This window comes from Apteryx mantelli, chromosome 15 (genome assembly GCF_036417845.1).
Source record: "Apteryx mantelli isolate bAptMan1 chromosome 15, bAptMan1.hap1, whole genome shotgun sequence".
Taxonomy (NCBI): domain Eukaryota; kingdom Metazoa; phylum Chordata; class Aves; order Apterygiformes; family Apterygidae; genus Apteryx; species Apteryx mantelli.
The window spans coordinates 25,252,441-25,272,633 of NC_089992.1; the positions used below are offsets into that span (position 1 = coordinate 25,252,441).

At 40.9% G+C, this 20,193-nt stretch overlaps 1 protein-coding gene across 1 annotated transcript in view; it reads left to right on the forward strand.

Moving 5' to 3' along the window:
• The window catches only part of MYO9A (myosin IXA), a 175,744-nt gene that overhangs the window by 54,204 nt on the left and 101,347 nt on the right, over positions 1-20,193 (forward strand). The window contains exons 7-8 of the mRNA XM_067305346.1: positions 1,561-1,687; positions 9,861-9,950. Coding sequence (XP_067161447.1) covers positions 1,561-1,687; positions 9,861-9,950 — 217 coding nt within the window. The remainder of the gene's footprint in view (positions 1-1,560; positions 1,688-9,860; positions 9,951-20,193) is intronic.

Here is a 20,193-nt window from a genome sequence, read left to right on the forward strand (position 1 = left end):
TAAGGAATCAGTATTTTAGAGATAAAGAAGGTCAGGCCTGAAGAGGAGAAACTGTATTGTCCAGACAAGCTGGTGGCGTGGCTAGGACTCAAATCCACATCTCAAAGGTCCTGAGTCTACAGTACCAATCAAACCATGGTGCCTCCAGGTTGAACGCACCAAATGTACAAGCAAAAAAGATTGTTCCTTGGCTGTCAGTCTTACCGACTCAGCCTTAAAGTCATCACCGAGTGATAAGCACCTTGCCGAAAATAACAAATTATGAGTTAAAAAAGGACTAAAAGCAAGTTGAAGTTTCAAGGGAGAAATCACATGTTTGTATTCTTGCTCTAGTCCTATTGCATATCTCATTACCAAATATGTGATATTATCTCTTACAAAATATAATATTGAATAATTTCCAGGAAATATGTTCCCTTTGCCCAAAGAAATACTAGAAGAATGATAAATAACAACAGCACATTATTTAAACAAAGTGATCTGATTTGTTTCCTAGACTCCTGTTTATTACAACATGCTCTGTAGTCCTGTTACAGCAAATAGACGCAAGTGGTAGAAGTCGTGGTAGGAGACCAGGAAGATGATTAAAAGCTAATTTTTCTGAATGAGAATTTATGGATTTGAGGCGAGAGTTGCTAGCTGAAGTTTTATGTTCTTTTTTATTTTTATTTTTTATGCTGGAGATCAGACTAAATTATTGTAATGATCCCTTTTGGGGTTCTTAAAACTGTAGCCAAATGTCACTCTTACTTATTATATCTCTGCAAGATCTTTGCCCTAATCAGTGGATTAGTTTAGATATGACTTATTATGCCATGTATGTTTTTACTTACACGGGTACATGCGCACACACACATATGTATATGTAAAATAGAATTCACTTCTGTTTGTTTTTAGCTTTCCTGAGTGTGCAGAGCTAGGGACACACAGGTTATAGTTGAAGTCAGCTATGGCTGGATAGTCTCAAAGAGCGGACATTGTAGGAGTAAGGATATCACTTAAAAAATTACCAAACTACCAAAAAAAAGAAAAGTTGGTTAGATAAATTTGATGGGAGCAGTAAATTTTTTTGGTCTGTCTTAATTTGCTTATGTATAATAAAAGCATTTAAGCCCTTTTGTGCAGGCTTCCAAGCTGGGACTAGATCCGAGAGGGTGTACCGATGCTGGGCAAGTTCAGTCTTGATTAAGTGAAAATGAAATTTTGCGTGACGCAGATTGGAGGCTTGTTTTGAGCAAGTGTTTGGAGATTATGGGCAGAAACTGCTTCAGATTGGACATAAGATGAGCAAGTTAAATAGGAAGATGCCACTTTGAGGTGTGAGGACGAAAGGTGTTGTAGAAGGGACAAAATATTAAGTAGTGCAAGAAGTGGACTGAGAAATGCTGCATTCTCTTGAACAGTATTTGGAAGTGTTTTTGTAGTTTTGCAGTTTCCATTGTGATGGGATTCGATAAATGCTTGATAAAGTTTTGTAGCAAAGTTTGATATGGAAAACGTGGGGGTGTTTTCATTAGCTTTAAGAAAGACAACAAACTGAGTTCTCCTTTTTCTCTTTAGAATTTTCTCTCTCTTGTCTGCGATACTGCATCTGGGTAACATCCGTTACAAAAAGAAAACGTATCGGGATGACTCGATAGATATTTGTAACCCTGAAGTACTACCTATTGTCTCAGACCTGCTGGAGGTAAGCCTTTGCTTTCCGTCCTGTAATGCTTGCATGTCCCTCTAATGAACTACCTTTATTTTATAATAGAATTTATTGCCATTTTCACTGAAGAATATGTTCTCTTGTGGTAACCAGTAATATTGGCTGTTCTTGTTGTCAGTCAGTGAAAAGTTCTAATGATTTTTGGTGGGGCTTCTGGTGTAGTATTTCTTTTTTTCCCCTGATCTTACTATTATTACTACTTTGGCTTCAGTATACTGTATAATTTACTGAAAATATTGTTTCTGTAATTAAAATTTAGAAGACTGTAAACCAGTGCTAGGAGGAAAGAAAACCTCTATTCAGCGTAGTATTTTCTTAAATTGCCAGCCATCACCTCCCTCACCAAAATTCCTCAATGCTCCTGATGTCTGTTCCAATACTTGCATAAAGAACCAGTCAAGAAGCTAGAGCAATTGGTAGGACTGATGGTCCATGCAGTCCACTCTTCTCTTTCCAGTAGTGACACTAGGAGATGCTAGAGGGAAAACACACAAGCCTGGCTATGTTTTGCTGTCTGTTGTCCTCATTACTCTGCCAGCATCCACAAAGGTTTTATCTGGCCTGCTAGAGGCTGCATCCCAGCCTGTTCTCTTTACTAGCCGTTTATGGACCTCTTATCCATGAATTTATCTAAACTGTTTTCAGCCTGTTGATCCTATCTGCAGTTTTACTGCTTTAGGAGCACTTTGTCCTCTGTGGATTACGGCTGTGCCGGTATCACTGGGAAGGGTTTCAGTTCCTCAGCCTGGAGGGCCCAGGGCCACATTCAGTTTTGTAAATCAGTGCAAAAGTACCAAGCTCCTCCTAAAGCTACTCTGCTAGCCAGTACGGGTTATGAAGCTGTGGCATTATTGGTTCATGAGAAAACATTTCACTTAACAAATGAGCCAACTTGTTTGGCACTTGCCTTCCACACTGAAGAGCAAAGGTCAAACTCTCTTGATTTGGATCCAGAGGGCCAGAAGCTCTCCTTGCCCTCTCACTTTTCTTTAAATGCTCAAAAACACTTGTAACTCCAAAGGCTTCTGAAGTCAGTTATGACAACTATATAATCTTTATTCCTTTGTTATTGTCCTAAACTGCTGTCATCGCCCCAAACTTATCCTTGGCACGTCTCACCTGACTGATTCCCATCATATCCCATCTTGCTGAAACACTGGGGAACACTCAGAGATGCCAGCTGCCATGGATGATGAAAAAAGCTGTGTACCTCTTAGACCTCCTAAGCTCCTTCAAATGCTAGCTGGAAGGTGTGCAAGAGTAATTTCTGCTCATTTTGTGATAGCATCAGGAGATGCCCTGCTGTGCACATTTGGTCCTCTCTCATTCCTTCCCTCAAACTGCTATTGTGCTATAACTGAAGAACTCAGAAATTTGGCTCTTGAAGATTTTCCTAGCATTTCACTGATGTTCTGAATTTAAAGTGGGGAGAAGCTTCTGTAAAATACGGGTATATGCAGCTGCATGTTCTTTACATCTTGGAATTGGAGATTGCAGAAATAAACAGAAGGAAACGATGAATTTGGACTAGAATGTTGTTGATCTTACCCTGCTTAAAATGGCCATATTGAGTCATAGCAGGAAAGCAAATCATTCAAGAAGTAATTTTTTTTAAAAAAAAAGCTTTGAATAAGAGAGTGACTTACAGATCTGAAAAAGTTCCAGGCTTTGGGTCTTTGCCCTGGCTTTCTATTGCAAACAAATTCTTCTGCAACGTCTGTATGCTGTAAGTTATCAGGATGTTTTCTGCACATGTGCATGTGAAATTCTGCATCAGTTGGGCCACATAGATCCAACTGTGGCTTAGTGCCATGCTATGATACAGCACGGAGCGTGGACACCATGCTCGCTTGCAGTTAACATCAACAACACGTACAAAATATATATATATATTTTTAAACTTTACCATTTTGAAAAAAACCCTAAAATTTTAGTTTAGCTGAGCAAAGTGGTGTATTTCTATTGATCTCAGTAATTCTTTTGCAAGCTAAGTGGTCATATACACTATAAAAAGCTTGGAAATTAGAGCAAACCAGGGTGATCCAATCAGGTATGGTCTTGCATTCCTGTTATGTTTGGGATTGAGAAGATCAAGTTGTTGAATGCTCTTTTAGTCTGTTTGTTGAAATATTGGCAGTAGAAAAAAATGATTTCTTTGAAGTTAGAGAAACATTTGTTAAAATACATAACTGCGTTTGGCTGAGTGATGTTGCATTTATTTGGTATTTTTTCCATGGGAGTGCAGATATCGACTGCCTACAAGTGTAAACTTTCCAATAAACTTGCTCCCTGACCAGTTGAAATGAAAAGAGTAAGTGATGATTTTCAGAATAGACTTGCTTTCTCTTTCTGGAATGCTGAACCTTTGCAGACCTGAATAGATCTTCTGCAGGGTTTATTCAGTTTTGACCAAAAGGGAGGACTAAAGGCTTCAAACAGATCAAACATAATTTCAAAGTGCGTCCATTACACTCATTTATTTAGTCAGCTAGTTACAACTCTCTGAATTAAGTGTAGTGAATCTTCTTGGCCAGAGCCAAAAATATTGGTTGGCATATTTGCCACTTCATGGTTTGTCTCATTTGGGTAGATTTTGGGGGTTGTTTTTTTTGTGGTTACTGAAAAGTATACAGTTTTTCCTTTCATGCCATTGTTACTGAAAACTTCAATTGGCTTGAAAAAGTCATTGATTGCCTCTCTAGATCTTGCCATTACTTAGAATGGAAAATCAGTGCAGAATAAAAATAGTATTAGCTGACAAATACTTTAACTTCTTTTCATACAGCTACTGTGTTCTTGGCTGGACGCTCTAGAGTGTAGCAGAATGCTTTCAGAAACCAGCTCACCTGTGATCTGTTACTTAGAGTCCAAAATTTTGTGTGTGTTTTGCTTTGGGTTTTTTCCCTTAACAGACTCACTGGATTCTTTGCTCATTCAAGGGTTTGCCAAGGAAAAGAGGACTTGTAAGACAGCAGCTGGAGAGTCTTTGACTAGCGAGTGTGGTGGGGTGGTGTCAGAGAAGGTGTAAAGCCAGCAAAGAAATTATGGGCTCCCTTGCCCTATCCCTTTGTGTTGGGGAGGAAAAAAGCACATGGAGCTTGTAGGCGGCAGGAGAGGAGAAAAGAGGAAAAAAAGATGTTGGGAGGATTTGAGAGACGGGCCATGAAAAGCAGCTGCTGAACTGGACCTATCTGAGATCCCCCAAAGAAGAGGGGACCCAAATCAAGGGGGCAGTAGCCTTCATGGGAGATGGGGAGAAGCGAGCAGCCTGACTGGAATGAAAAAATTGGGCAAAGCTAACGTATTTCCCCCTCTCAAGGAAAGTCTGGCCCCGACTATCATGAGCTAGCTGCTACGGAGGAAAGAGCGGAGCCCTTGAGCATCTAAGGGCAATTGGGGGAATTTCCCTGCCGTAGCAATTAGTGTAACAACACTGAATAACACTTATGCTTTAACTGTTATACTTATCCTTCTTCTATATAAAGAGCTTTGAGTCCCTGTAAAAGGAAGCTAATACGCAGATTTTTGAGGGAATTTGGAGGGAGATAAACTACTGAGATGGATTTTCTTCTTCTTAGTGACGGCCTCTTCCAATATCTTCTTTTGGTTTATTAAAACATTCAGACTAGCATTTGTTGAAAAAGCAAACTGCAATATAGGATTTTGGCCAGACTCTGTGGATCATTGTTTCATTTACAGTAAGACCCCAATTCCTTTTTTTTTTCTTTTTTTTCCAAGAACAGACATAGCGTGTGGATTATGTGAGGGTTTTGGCAGGTTTTTCTCGGCCTTTGTTTAAGCTTCGCTGAAATGCAGTGCTGCAGCATGATGTCAATGTTGCCTGATGGATTGAGCAGACATGGAGTTTTGTAAAAGTAGGGAAATTATTACAGACAGAGGGAGAACTCCTCTGCAGAAACCTTAGAGGATTTTGTAAAACTTTTCTGAGGAAAAGCCTGGAAGCGCCGATTTGAGGGCTTATTGGTATCCGTCTCTTTCCATCCGTCCAAACAAAAAAAATTCTCCAGATGCTCAACGTGGACTTAAAACAGCAGGGGTTTTGTATTTATACGTGTAACTGATACTTTAGCTATATTTTAGCTTGAGGAGCTGTTTGTTCAGAACTCATAGCTAAGCTAAATCTTTGGGCTGCAGATGAGCAAGGACCTTTATGTTTTGCTACCATTTCCATATACTTTTTTAAGATCTTAGCTGTTTCTGTATAGTACAAGACTGTATAATAGCTAAACTACAGTGATATGTTTTTGATTTGTGAAGTCTTAGGCATATTAACAGAAAAAATCTATTAGAAATGACCTAGTGTCAGTTCACCTAAAGGGAGGCTATTTTTTTCCGTTATAAGAGCAAGAACCTTCTAACCATGTATATTTACTTATACTGGAAATTATTTCAGTAGATGGAGAATTGGGTAAGGAAGGTAAATTGTATCCTCACTCAATAGAGCAGTTTTATACTGTATTGCTAGGCCTAGGTAACCAGACTCAATTTTTTCAATGCAAGTGAAGGTAAATATAAGTTATGGAGCGTCCCAAATTAGCTTTGCCAAATCTCCCTTTTGCATTGACAATGTTAGCTTTTGGAACTGATGTCTACCTGGATAGAAAATTTATGGGCTAAAGTTTTTTTTCTACTACAAAATGCTCTTCAGCTGCCCAGAGGCATTCCATATTCATCATGCTTCTTGTATGATAAATGTCTCAGAAGCCAGTAGAGGAGCGAAAGGAAGGCAAGGATTACAAGGCAGCCAGTGCTTGCACTCAGCAGACTATCAGACCTTCTCTTATGAACCCACCTTCCAGATGAGGTCTGGGGATGTGGAGATTCGAGCTTGAACTTGGGTCAGATAACCTTCTGGTTGGTCTTGCTCTTGTAAGACCCATGGAAGGAAATCAAAGCTTAAAAGAAAGCCTGAATGAAAGATTGCAGTCTTTTTCAAGGACCTTATCAGAACTGATGGAAAATGAAGTCAGTCCCAGCAATGTCTGTGTTCGGTCATCAGTTGACACCATTGTACTCATGACTTTCTCTTATTTCCTATCAGTCAGTTATGGAAGGAGTGCAAAATGTCGTAATCCCCTTCTCAAATACGGAGGCAAGGAGAACAAGAGACAAAAAGATATGTTTTTTCACTCTCGATTTGGAAATGGCTCATTTTTCTTCAGCTGCTATAACATAATACCCTAGTGTTACTGGAGAAGTCATCTCAGCGTGTTTTGGCTTCAACCCAGCCTTTGTGGGAGGCTGCCTGTCCCTCTGGCTGCCTGCACCCTGCCGCCTCCCCCGGCTGCCTCTGCTGACATTTATAGCAGCGAAGGAGTTGCCGGTCGTCCTTCACTGAATTTTAGAGATCTAGTCATCCAGCCATTTCGGTGTTAGTTCAGCTTGCATATGGCAGTGAGCTCTTAAATCTAGATTTATGAAACAGTGACTTGACTTTCTCTGTGAATTTTGTCCCTGTGATTGATATAAACTCCGACAGGCCATGCAGCTCTTTTGAAAGAGCCAGACTTTTCCTTTTAGTGTTCAAAAACCAAAGGTCCGTGAAGCATAGCTTAGAAGTGTAATTTCGGGGGCACAAACTAGAGAAATAAGTTGTGTTTTCCTCTTTGCTAATCTGCTGTGATGGCTTTGTCTCTATTTCAGTATTTCACACTTACTGAATGTCAGATGAAGCATAGGAGGTGCACATTGGAAACAGTAAATATGTATGTGCACCAGGTGTCCTTAGTCATCTTCGTATGCTGAGTTTATCTTTAGAATGGTCCTATCACTCCTCATTGACATCAGGCATTGGATGCCTTAAAATTATGGCCTTAAATTAAAATGCAACCATAAAAAGATAACTTGGCTATGCTCATAGTGAAACGTTCACTCTTGGAGATAATAAAGTAATCGGACCCAACTCATCTGTGCAGCAATCGTGGGTAGAGACCTGGGGATCGGTGCGATTTGCATTCTAGGCTGAATTTCCCGTCCTTGCCAAGTATATTTTTGTATGACAAGATCGTTCAGTGATGTGAGCTGACCTGGAAGGATAGCAGATTTGGACATTAAGGAAGCGCATCTGCAGGTCTCCTACATCAGGGTAGCACAGGGAAGAGGAAACTATAGAGAAATAGACAGATGGGGACAGTGAAGGAGGGTATGGGTAGTTGTTTAAACCACTTAAAATCGCTGTGTTGACTGACAAATCTGGGACTTGGAAGCATTTTGGCTGTTTAGTCTGGGCACCGAGAGTATTACGTTGGATTGTTTTTATTAGTAACCATCTGATACTGCTCTGCCTATTGCCTTTGATAATGAAAAAAACCAGTGTGCTAGCTGCTGGTTGGTAACAGCGTCCTCCGTCGCTCCTGCTTCAGCGTGTTTGCTGTTCACGTGGCATCACGGCCAGTGCAAAACTCGCTTTTGTTCCAAGCTTTGCAGTCGATGTAGGTCAGCTGATTGTTCGGCAGTTGCAAACCGCTGAAAAAGCACCCACATTTTGCTTTTGGCGGTGCACTCGAGTCAGCAAATGCCCAAACTGTATTTGATGAAACTGAAGAGGAGCTGAATGGGAACTTGGAACTGAAAAGATGGATTGTGTTGATTCAGAAGGTTGCGCTTTGGTGGTGCCCACAGAAAACAATAGGTCATACTGCCTGTAGAGCATAGAAAATGGCCCTTTTGCTGAATGTAGGGGAATAGAAGGAAAATGTGAAACATTGCTTCTTGAATAACCAGAATATTTTTTTCATTTGTTCTTGAAAGGCAAAAGATCATAATAATTGGGGCTCTACAGTATTGCTGAGGCCAGATGATTGTAATCTCAGTGTGTGACATTTGATTTCTCATAACCTAGGCCTTGTTGGTAGGCAAAAGTCATGTGCAGGTGCCTCGCTGTTCCTTGCTGTTTGGGTTGAGGCCAAAAGTTTGTGTTACTGGGTGTTGCAGGGGAAGTCAGTTAGGTAAAAATGCAGTGGAGCTTCTTGGGGAGGCTCCCGTGACGGTACTTTTGGTAGAAGGGAGTAGAGCTTTCTATGCAGAATGGCATCATTATTGCAGTGGTTTGCAAGATTTCTTAAGTTCAGGTGGGAAGTGTACAAACTGTGTCTTATTTTCACTGGCTCTCAGTACTAATTCTCTGCTTAAACCAATAAATCAAGACACCCTCTGAACTTAACCATGCCAGTCAAGGCATTTGGATTCAGTAAAGTATATGGTACTCATGTGGCCTTGGTGAACATTGAGTTGCTCAAACTGCAACATATATGCATTAATGTGAAATTTGGTTAAGATGAGAAAATAACAATAAGTAAAATTTATGTTTAAGCCTATAATCCTCTATTAGGGCAAACTGTAAACTTCTGGATTCCTCAAGAGAATATAAAAATAAGAGAGACTTGATTTTGTGGGAGAGGAAGCCTTCTCCTGACAGTTCATGATAACGCAAGTGCAGCAGTCTCGGGTGCGAGACAGGGACCATGGCTCTTGCCATACGAGAGTGGTATCTAACCCCCTTGCACAGCTGGGTCTGCTTAATTTGTGTTTCTACATCTGACATTTCCTCAAACCAGTTTCTGATGTGGCTGATTAGCAAATGATTGTCACCTTGTTGGAGACTGTTTTCTTCAGAGAGTAGTATCAGGTGTGAATACCAGAGTAAATATCAGGTGCTTTTCTTACTATTGAAAAAGTTTCTTCCTCCTTTAATTTCTCCTCTTCTCCCACTCCCAAGACCTTCTTAAGATACTTCTTAAACTGATGACACTATTTTGCTTGTTTATTGACTAATTTTTTATGATGATATCCTGATAGCACTAGGCAGTTGATGTGTTTTGCTAACAAAGGGGGGAAAAAAGAAAATGTGAGAGGGAGGAGTGCTTCCTAGGCTACAACACGAACAAAGGAACCCGATGGTAAACTGCTGGAAATGAGAGGAGTGAATATAGAAAATCAGGCTCCCTTAAATACCACGTTTTCTGATGCTGGATTTATGTGCTGAATTGTCTTCTGTTGATATCTAGCTTGTTTTTATGGGTTGCACTTTAACTTTGCAAGCGCTGGCAAAACTGTGTAGATTTTTTTAAAATCTACTCCTAGAATAATCATTAACATCTTTTTTTTTTTTTTTCCTTTTTTTTTTTAGGTAAAAGAAGAGATGCTGTTTGAGGCCCTGGTTACCAGAAAGACAGTGACAGTAGGAGAGAAGCTCATCTTACCATACAAACTAGCAGAGGTTGGTACATAATGTTTATCTTAAAAAAGGAAAACTCTTGGGATGGTTTTCAGCACTTTGAAATGAGTTTGAAATATATACTTAGCTCTGGCACAGTTTAGGTTTTTATTTATTTATTTAAAAATAAGTAAATGTGGGAGAAGCTGATGTGGGTGTGAATCCAGGGAAACGACGACTTCAACTTCTTACTGCCATTCTTGGAAAGCAGATTTGTGCATTATGACGTGGTGGTGTTTCACTGTTTTAATGATTTACAGTTGAGTAGGTGTCCTCCAAAACAGCAGTTGTGCATTGCTGGGTGTACGTGCTGCAAGTTAAGTAGTAGTTTTCCCATGTCATTCCCAGAACTGTAGCACAGATTCACCTCGCAATAGAATCAGGATGTAAGACCTCCAGGACATTCCTGGTGGGATACATCAGTCAAATCAGTGATTTCTGTATGGGGAAGAGCTGAAGATCCTCTGTATAAAATTCCCATTATCATTTCTCAAGATCTCTTGCTTTCCAAGTCCTTAATTTAGTGCTTTGGAAGGACACAACTCAATTGGTCTCTCTCAAATTGTTTTGAGTATAGTCTATGCCACTGCTAACCTTGGTGAGGACCCTGCATGAAATGTGTAAAATCTGTATTATGGTCCATCTCAGGATTACAATGTCAGTGAACGTGTTTTTCCAAATACGTGGTTTCCAGGAATTTTGAACTATATGCTGTGACTGGTAAACAGAAATGCCTCATCTCTTCTCCAGAGTATATAAGCTCTGTTCTGTTTGCACGCCTTTTGGGTGTTTCTGCGTCTAGTGTCCTTGTGTCCCCTATTTAAGAGCATAAAGAGTGTGACAGCACAATTATCCCTTAGTTCATCTTTATTGCCTCATGATTATGTCGGAATTTGCAACATCTTAATTTCTGTCTCTGAGAGCAGATCCACTACATTGCAAATAGCTGTGAATAGGTAAGCACTTGATCTTTCGTCATCAGGGTCAGCCGTAGATATTTTGAGAATGTTTTCTTTTGGCCAGAAACACATCTTTTCTCCCCTTTTGAGATTGTCTGGGATCAAGTTCAGTAACTGTAACTGAACTTGAATCTTCAGAAATTGTTTCTTTTGTGCAGGGCTTGGATCTCTCCTAGCAATGAACATGCAGATGCTTTTATTGTGTCTTTGTAATGGACGTATAATGGATGTGGTATTTGTACGTTTTACCTGGGGATTGAGCACAGACATAGGAAATTGCTAGAGAACTTTAAAACATAACTGTTACTGCCCTTTTGCTGGAGGTTGCTTCCCAGCAGCTGTGATGATGGAACAAAATGTACTAATGCCCCTCCAACCGCCTCATTGCAGTATTTGGCAGGTTGGATTAAACTGTTTCTTCTAATAGTTTAAGTGGAGCCACCAGACTTTGCAGTGAAACGGCCTGAAGGAGCGCTCCCTTGCCCTATTCTGTAGCTAGTATTGTGAAGGAGGGTCTTGTCTGGCAGAGGGCAGTAGCATTCATACAGCAGCTCTAATGCTTTAATGTGTCTTTGCACTGAGAGGAGACCTGGGTGGTCAAGGAGTCTTATGTAGATGCTCCTACTGTTGAGATCCAGGTGTCCCTGTTGGCACCAAAAATGGCTGAGCATAAAATTCTGAAGTGCTTCTCAAAATATTTTTGGCTCATGAAGCTCAGGTATTCACTGATAACTATTTGTCACCAATATCTGGTAGAATAAATGAAAAATCAGGGTGTGGCAAAGGGACACTGTAGGGGAAGGTGGTGGAGCACAAGACTCTAGTGAAAAAGCTTGATGTTGTCTTCATGACTAAATCATTTTGAAAGTAGCCGTGAATTGCCTCAGAAAAAGATAGGCACTGCCCATGCTTTCTGTCCACTGTTCCTGCAATGTTAGCATCCCAACTACCATGTCTTGTTTGATAATGAGCTCTGGCATCAGGTTCACCACTGCCCTTGACAAAATAGAGCATTAATCTGAGGATATTCTAGCTGGAACTTCACCACTGCAAGAGGTCTACCTGTGGTTGTCTTCCGGCTCAGAGAATAGGAGACGTGATTTAAATTCAGATCTATCTGAATCGAGAAGGAAGTGTAGGATTCATTTGATGTTTTAGGGCTTTATGAAGAATGCTGATATCCAATAATCTCACTCATGACTAATTGGACTGTTGGCCTTAATGGGAAACACTTGGTGATCTCATTCCATGCTCTAGTGCAGGGCTGGTTGCCCTTCTGTTCTGTATTTTATAAAAAGCACTACAGTTGGCTCACATGGAAGGAGTAATTACAGCTTTGAGGATTTTCAGGCAGAGGGCTGTCTCACCAGGACTCCTGCAACTCATAGGTCTTTGCTGATGGAGCAATGACGTATATAACTGCTACCTTATTTTCTGGATGTTAAAATGCTCAGTGGTTTTCTCATAGATTGTTGATATACTGAAAGCTTTAGTGGAATTTGTCTGGAAAAAGCTATCCTGCAGTGTTTCTCAAAAAAGGATCATAAAATGTTACTTTGGCATATATCTGCTCTTTTAAACCATCATTAGAAGCATCTTGCATTTAGCAAGTGCCTTCCAAGCCTTTGAGCAATTTTATACGCACAACCTGCACCCAAATGGCTGGACAATGGAGTGGTTATTAAAATAATTGCAAAAAAGTCAGCAAAGGTTATGATAAAAGAAAGGAGTCTAAGAAGTGAGGTTATCTGGTTGTGAGACCTCTTGTCAAAACTGTGAGTGGAAATAGTAAATTATCAGGCTATAGTGGTGAAGTGTGAGTTACTAGCCTTGGGCTACTACCTCCACTATCACTGTTTAGATTCCTCAAGATAGCTGGAGAGTTTGCCGTAGTTAAAGAGATTGTGTATCTCTCGATGCAGCTGTTGACTCTGCAAGCAAGGAACCTATAGCCCTGGTTTCCTCAGTTCTGTTGTACTACTTTATGAAGTTCAGACTGTTAGAGAGGAGTTATAAGGATGGAGTTTTAATTTGACATAAATGTTCTTCTTGCATAAAAAGCCTTGAGATTTTGCATTCTGAATGGATTCTTGAACTTCAGTGATGTTCCTAGGTGTGTCTGCTCTGTCCCAAAGATCAGTGACGCATTCGGTATGGATGGCTGGGCTGATGTTCTCTGATCACTTTGATCAAACAGTGTTGGAATACACTTGGATCACACCCTGATGTAGAAATACTTTACAATAAATGGTTAATGCTCTTGGTATGCCTTCTGCGATCCACCTCTCTGCCCTGCTGTGTGATAGCCTGTAACATCAGGATCCTAGGATGATGGTGTTGCCCCTCCCTTGATAGTCTTGAATGAGCAGAGGAGATGCAGCTGGCCTGGAGTAATCACGTCTTTTAGAGGTTTGGAAGCTTGAGAGCTGAGAATGGACTTCTTATACCCGGCTAAGTCTTTCCTTTTCAATTTTTCCCGAGCCCTAGCCCCACAAGAACATTAAGAGCATGCCTTTGATTGTAATGATGCTGCATTCCTCCCTGTCCACATGTTCACCCACTGCATTGTTATTGTATCATGATTAGAAACATTGTTGTGTGGGTTGGGGTTTTTTTGAAACTGTGGTTTGAGCACTTGGCAACTCCTCATTCGAAGCAGTTCTCCTTCATAACAGTTCTAAACTTATATCAGATTCTTTTTGTAGATTTGTTCTGCTCATCTTTATAGTAATTTATATAAAACTAGGTATTTTATTCCTACATATCTTGATGCTTGGATGAAAGTATTTCAAAATGTCCTTGTATATTATGTTGGGGAAGGAGGAACAACTTAGAACTGAAGATCCAGGCAACTTGAAGCCAATGGTGCTGAAAGTGACCCCTGCAGTTAGCAACTATTTCTTCAGTATTTATTCATACTGTACTTCTGTACTTATTTCTCTTCTCATTGGCTTTATTCTTACGAGTTGCATGCCGTTTTGAAGCTAGGCATAAGTGTTGTTTTTGTCAACTCGGTGTTCCTTTTAATAAGCCTGCTTCTTGAATGTTACCTGCATTAAACTGTTCTGGTGGGTGACGCTGGAGGATCTAGATGGGATTAACAGGTTAGAATAGTATTAAACTCCAACAAAGTAAGACTCCAGCAGAGTAAAACACCTACCCCTAAGTACCAGCAGTTGCTAGTGCTGTCTTCTCCTGCTGAGCAAGCTTTTTCCAGCACATGTGGAGTTTGTTTAACTGTATTTCATGCAGGAGGGTAAAGGACGTGTGATAAGAGCACCTACTCAAGGAGGGCTGTAGACAGGAGCAGCTAGACTTGTGCACTGAAATCTCATTTCAAGATCTGACCTGTTTTTTCTAGGTTTTTAGTCAGGGCCTGTCTTCCTGATATTACAAAAATTATTGTGAGCGAATGCTGTATTCTTCAGGAAAACCCTGTAAAATGCAATGTGCCATGAGATTTTTTTTTGATCATTCTGTAAATCTTGGTGTACATAAGAGGTGGTATCTGACCTTGGTTTTAACATTTGGGTAATGCCTATTGTCACTGGAGCCACTGGTATTTCTGAAATTAAGGAGAGAATCAAATGAGAGACCTAGTTTTGGAGGTTAAAACCGACCTTGCTTGTCCTAAACGTTATACACACCATTTAGGAACACAGTTACAATCCCTCCTTTCTGTGGAAGTGGTGGCAAATTTGGGCTCGATTGTACGCCGCAGGCAGCTGGAAGCCTGCGGTGAAAGAGAGTTGCCTGGATGGGCTTGGTCTGCATATCTAACCATTGTCGAAATTTAAATGAGTAAGAATACCACATCCATAAATAATGCTTATATTTACCTCTGGCAGCTGCCTCTTATCTTGAGACCCACATTGGGTTGTCTGCCGTAGAGCTGCCTCCTGGAACCATTCATTTTTCCTTTTATAGTAGCTGGATGGTATTTTAATGCAGTGTTTTAAATGACTGCATAATTTGCTTTAGGGCTAAGGTTTCGAAGCTTTACGCTGCAGATACACGTAGAAAAAGCTGCACACGCATGAAAGACTGCAGTTTTGTTCAGAGATCTAGCCTTTTTTTGGTCTGGTACAGCTATTAATGTCTTTATTAGGAGTGAGCCTGTCTATTAACACAGCTAGCAGCAGTTAATGGATTTCCAGAGAAATCATAGTGTATCTGTGCAGGGTGAGCACAGTATTTGGTAACAACAAGCTGTTCATTTCTACTGTATTGGGCAAATAAAATGCAGAATTAAGGACCCCTCTGAAAGAGGCGATTTGGCCATGGGAGCCTGAAAGCAGTCAGTGGTGTCTCAGATGATTAGAATATGTTAATTCAGGTCTGCCTTTAATGCAGGCATTTCTTTCCAGCCACAGCACTCTCCTTCCTAATAAGGTAAAATGTAACAAGCATGCAAATGAAATAGAGAAAAATGGGATTTTAATGGCAGCAGAATAATGGGTTTTGAGGGTTACTTTCTCCCTCCCAAAGTGCTCCTCAACTCCACTCCCTGGATATTGTTTTTCATATAATAAATGCATTTTTGCAGTCCTCCCTACAAGATAGAAAAGGTTTATAACCACAATTTATCCAAAGGAAGGGGGGGGAAAAAAAACAGACACGGTGAATATTAAGTGACTTGACTGACATCTGGTAAGAAACACACAGCAGATCCAGGAGCAGAGCACCTTAATCAAATCTTTGTTGAGAACTTGAAGGTTCTTGAAATCTTTTGCTCTTCTTTATGTTTGTAATCTGAGCATCATCTCAAGCTTAATCTGTGCATGGAACTGCCTTTCTGGGCCACATCTGTCTTCCTGCTTCTATCTAAATAATTCAAAGAATTCAGCTTTTTCCCATCTCGATTTACTGCAGGACTCCAAGGCTCTTGTTTCATGCCTTGACTAGTCTAGTAATTTACCTCTCTTAAATCCATTCAGCATCTTGACTGGTGTTTTTCCACTCCTGTCAACCCTCTTTTGCATTCTTCAGCTCGCTCCCCCTTTCCGTTGCAGCAGAGACAAACTCCATGTCAGAGTGGATCAACCATCCACACCTTGTTTCCATCCCATTTGTTCTGCTTATCAGGCCAGTGTCTGTCACCTGCTGCTCTGTTTTTCACCAAAGAGTCTCCACATTTTTTTTCCATGATCCCCATTAGATGAGGGAAAAACTCTTTATCAAAGTATATACATCTGTTACCAAATCCTCTTTTTACCTCCCTCCAGAAAAAAAGATTTTTCCATGATGCCTTCAATTCATTTAGTTCTGTTGGCATTGCTTAAGCAAATGACTTTGCAAAAAGACTTTGTTTTAGCAGATCTTTATAATTTGCAGCCATTTATAAGCAAGGATGTTTTATACCTGAAGGTTAGTTAATGAATGAATTCCCACTTTCTAAAGAGGCCTCTGGATTTATGTCCTGAGAAAAAGATCAGAAGAGAATAAGATAGTATTTTTGCTAGTTGATCAAGAAGCAGCATGGGCATGTTTGGGAGACTGTCCCAGGCATGTCCAACACAAGTGACTGAAGGATGGACAGTATTGCAGTAGGAGTCCTTCTGGGAGCTTTTCTTCAGTTTTACCTGGCTGCTTTTGCCACAGATGTGAAAACAAGAAACCTTTTAGGGAGACTTGCCCATACTGTTACATTTTGTGTTACATTTTGCTTTTGTAGAGAAACCTAAATGGTTGCTGTGGATACAATAGTTAACCAAAGACTGATCTTCAGAAAGCACCTGTGCCTGGAGAGGTGGCATGAGGTGTGGCTGGGGGTGGTTTGGTCCTGCCCTAACACTCAATTACAAGGAAAAAAAAAAAAGAAAAAAATGTATGTTATTTCCTGCCCCGATGGCGCTCCTCTGTGTTGTGTTATTTAAGATGAAGAGCATTAGGTGGTGTGACAGTAAGACCTGAGATGCAAAGTAGTGGTGGGAGGCTTTTTGTTTTGCTTTTTGTTTTAAATATCCGCAGTTTTGGAGGTCTGCTAGAACTCTGCGTAGCGACAGCCAACTTATCTTGAAAACCTGACTCCTATGCAACCTATATAGAGAATATAATGTGCTACCATATCTTTGCTTAGCTAGCTGTATGGCAGTGACCTGTTCGGCAAATGACGTGTTACATACAGCCGGGTAGGTGGCCGTACGACCGTTCTGAGACGGTGGGCAGAACACCCAAATTGCAAGTGAATTTATTCTGAGTCTGTGCAATGCTTTTTATTCCGTACAAACGCATGCATGCAGGTCCATGCAAAATCGGCTAAGGATTGCTTGCAAAAGTGCTTGTACGATTCAGGTTCGTCAGTGATTTCCCTCCTGGCTTGATTGGTTAACGAAGCTAACCCAGCACACCCCCCAAAGGTTTAAAGAAGTGTAATGAAATGCCACATTTGCTAACAAAAGCATTCAGTCTCTACGCATGGAAAAGGGCAATTATCATTGAACCTATATTTTCAGTGGGATGATAAAGCTGGGAATGATGGTTCAGCGGTCCCTCTGCGTGCGCTGAGGGCCAGGCAGGGAAGGGCTGACGCCGTTCATCCTGCCGCTCATGAAAAGAGGGAATCCAGATCCTCTGTCTACCTTTGCCCTGGGCTGAGCCTCCCCAGTGGGTCGAGCTTAGGGAGAGCACTTATTTTCAGCATGGCAACAGTTAATTGGCAGGGACACAAGCCAGAGAAGCCTTGTGGAGCAGACCTTAATGCAAGGCAAAAAGTATTTCATTACAGCAAAAGGCTGAGTGATGTTTCATTTGCGTATGTACTAGTGTGATACTGTCTAATGCCTTTTTCAGACCATGATAAAGAAAAAAGGAATGGAGTTCCATGGCCAGATTTACCGATGGCATAACATTAGCTAAAATATTAAAAAAACAAAGGAAAAGATCCTAGTTACAACTAGCTATGAACATTTAACAGCCTGAAAATATTACAGGAGAAAAAGTGGGAGGGATGCACAATAATAGCATAAGGAAAGTGGGATGAAAATTCTCAATCCTGAAATATGAGGATGGGGATGCTTAATGGAATAGAAAGTAGCAAAACTGCTGGAAGCACGTACTTAATGCCAGACAGCATTAGCTCGTGAGACTCATTGTCACCATGGGTCATTAAAAGCAGGAGCTTAGCAGGATTCATTTGAAGACTTGGTACGTTGATGAGTATATTCAGAATTACAGAAAAGATATTAATAGACTAGAAATGGAAAGCCCACAAAGCTTTTAGGAGACATGCAAGTGTCTCTGCTTTGGGACACGAAGGCAGCCTATCAGTAGAGAACTTCAAAAGAAACTTTTTCCTGGGATTAGGTTTTTCATAACTTTGTTTTCCCTCGAAACTGCAAGGATCAGCCATGCTTGGTGACAGCATATGGATTAGACAAGGCGAGAGCTGTTTTAGCCTTGGCGTGCTGCGTGTATTTTCTTGTGGGATGCAGCATCCTGCCTCCACCAGGAAGACGGATTCCATCAACACGGTGTCTTTTAAACTCTGTTTTGATGATTCTTCTACATTGAGATGATTTATGCCCGAATGTCTGTTAGCATTAGGCTGCACATGGGAGATGGTGCTGAGATTTGGCTGAACAGGGCTCGTTTCTGTGGAAATCTCCCAAACCTGCAGAACTTTATGCTTAACGATATACATCTGAATATCAGGGGGGAAAAAATCCTGCAAGTTCTTGTGTATGAGCTCCATTTGTACTGTTCATGGGGCAGTACTCTTGGGACAAAAGGAAGCGTCTCAGTTTTTAAAAATTTGGAGTAGCACCCAAAATGAGGACTTTAAGAAGGGAACGCTGACGTCCCATGGGCTGCTCTGCCCTTGGTCAACCTCCCCACTCCAAAGGCTCTTTCTGTCATCAGATGCATTCTAGGCTCTCTTTGAGGGATCTTTTAATTACATTTGATTACTGAAAAGATGCTTTAAATTCAGAAAGTCCCTTTGGTACATGTTTTCAGTAATTCTGCTATTTAAATTTGGGCTAAGCTAAGTGAGAAGATGTATAAGAATGGAAACCATGCCTGAATTAGCAAGTCGGCTCTTCCCACACACAGTGTAATTTTGGTATAGTTGGTTGGAATATGTGATTTTTCTATGTAATCTCACTCAATTAGAGTAAACTTAGATTTCTTGCTTCTCAGAGAGCTGACTAATACTGTTTATCAACACTCAAAGTAGGAGGATGTGTAGAAGCTCGCTGGCTGGACAGGGTCAGTTGTGCAAACTGCCTGTGCAGCTCTATCGGCTGAAGTGCACAGATTTTTTAATTGCAGAAACTTGCCAGAACAGCCTGTAGTGAAGATGATATCTTGGCAAAACAAGTTTTGCTACGATAGTATTTTTTGCTTGGGAAGGGTGAACAGAAAGGCAGGATTTGGCTGTAACAGCTAAAATGCTATTTTTGGCACTATGTACTGTGCTTCATGGTAGGAATGCTAGTATGCTATGCCTGTATACGTATGAGAAAACCCTCCTAAATGTAGCCTACGGCCTCCTTCTTGGGTCAGGTCACACGTTTAGTTCTTCTGTCACTCGGTAACCTATTTATTTACGTGCCCGGTTTCACTGTAAAAATGTGGGCAGAGAGTGGGGTTTCAGTTCATGCTCTTGACATTTGGATGTAGCAGAATCTGGAGAAACACAGCTGGAGAGAAGCAAATTGTTTTTCATCCACCATCATCAAGGTCTTCAAATTTGGCTGCCCGGTGACTGGTTTTGGGCAGCTTCTCACGCTGAGCTCCTGATGGCTGCGTGGGAGCATCTTCCAGGAGTGCCTCAGCTGGTATCACTGGTGTTCTCCATGCCTCTCTTCCCCCATCCTTTGCTCCAGAGGGAGAGGTGGGTACCAAGGGACTTCTTCTGGAAGAGTTTTATTTGAGGAGGTGAGGGGTTTGTTGTTGTTTCTTTGCTTTTATGAAGTGTTACAGCTCACACTCAAACCGTGCTGTCCAAATCAGAAGGCTAAAGTGTCTGACTAGAATCTTTTTAGGAAGAAGGTGCTTTTAACCACATGACTCTGGCGTTGAGACATTAAGAAAATGACTAAAAAGGCTTTTTGTTTGCTTTTGGTTTTGCAGGTAACCTATGTGATTTTTTTTTTTTCCTGATAAGTGTGACCGCGCGATATTACAGACATTCAGCTACAATATGACAATATTATAGAAGGCAGCTTGCAAAAACATCTCTTAAAACAAACAGCAGGCAGGCTCTGGTTTGATATGACTTGTCTCCTGTCTGTCCTCTTCCAAATCCTGCCTGCCACCAGCAGGGGTGCACTAGGTGGGGCCTT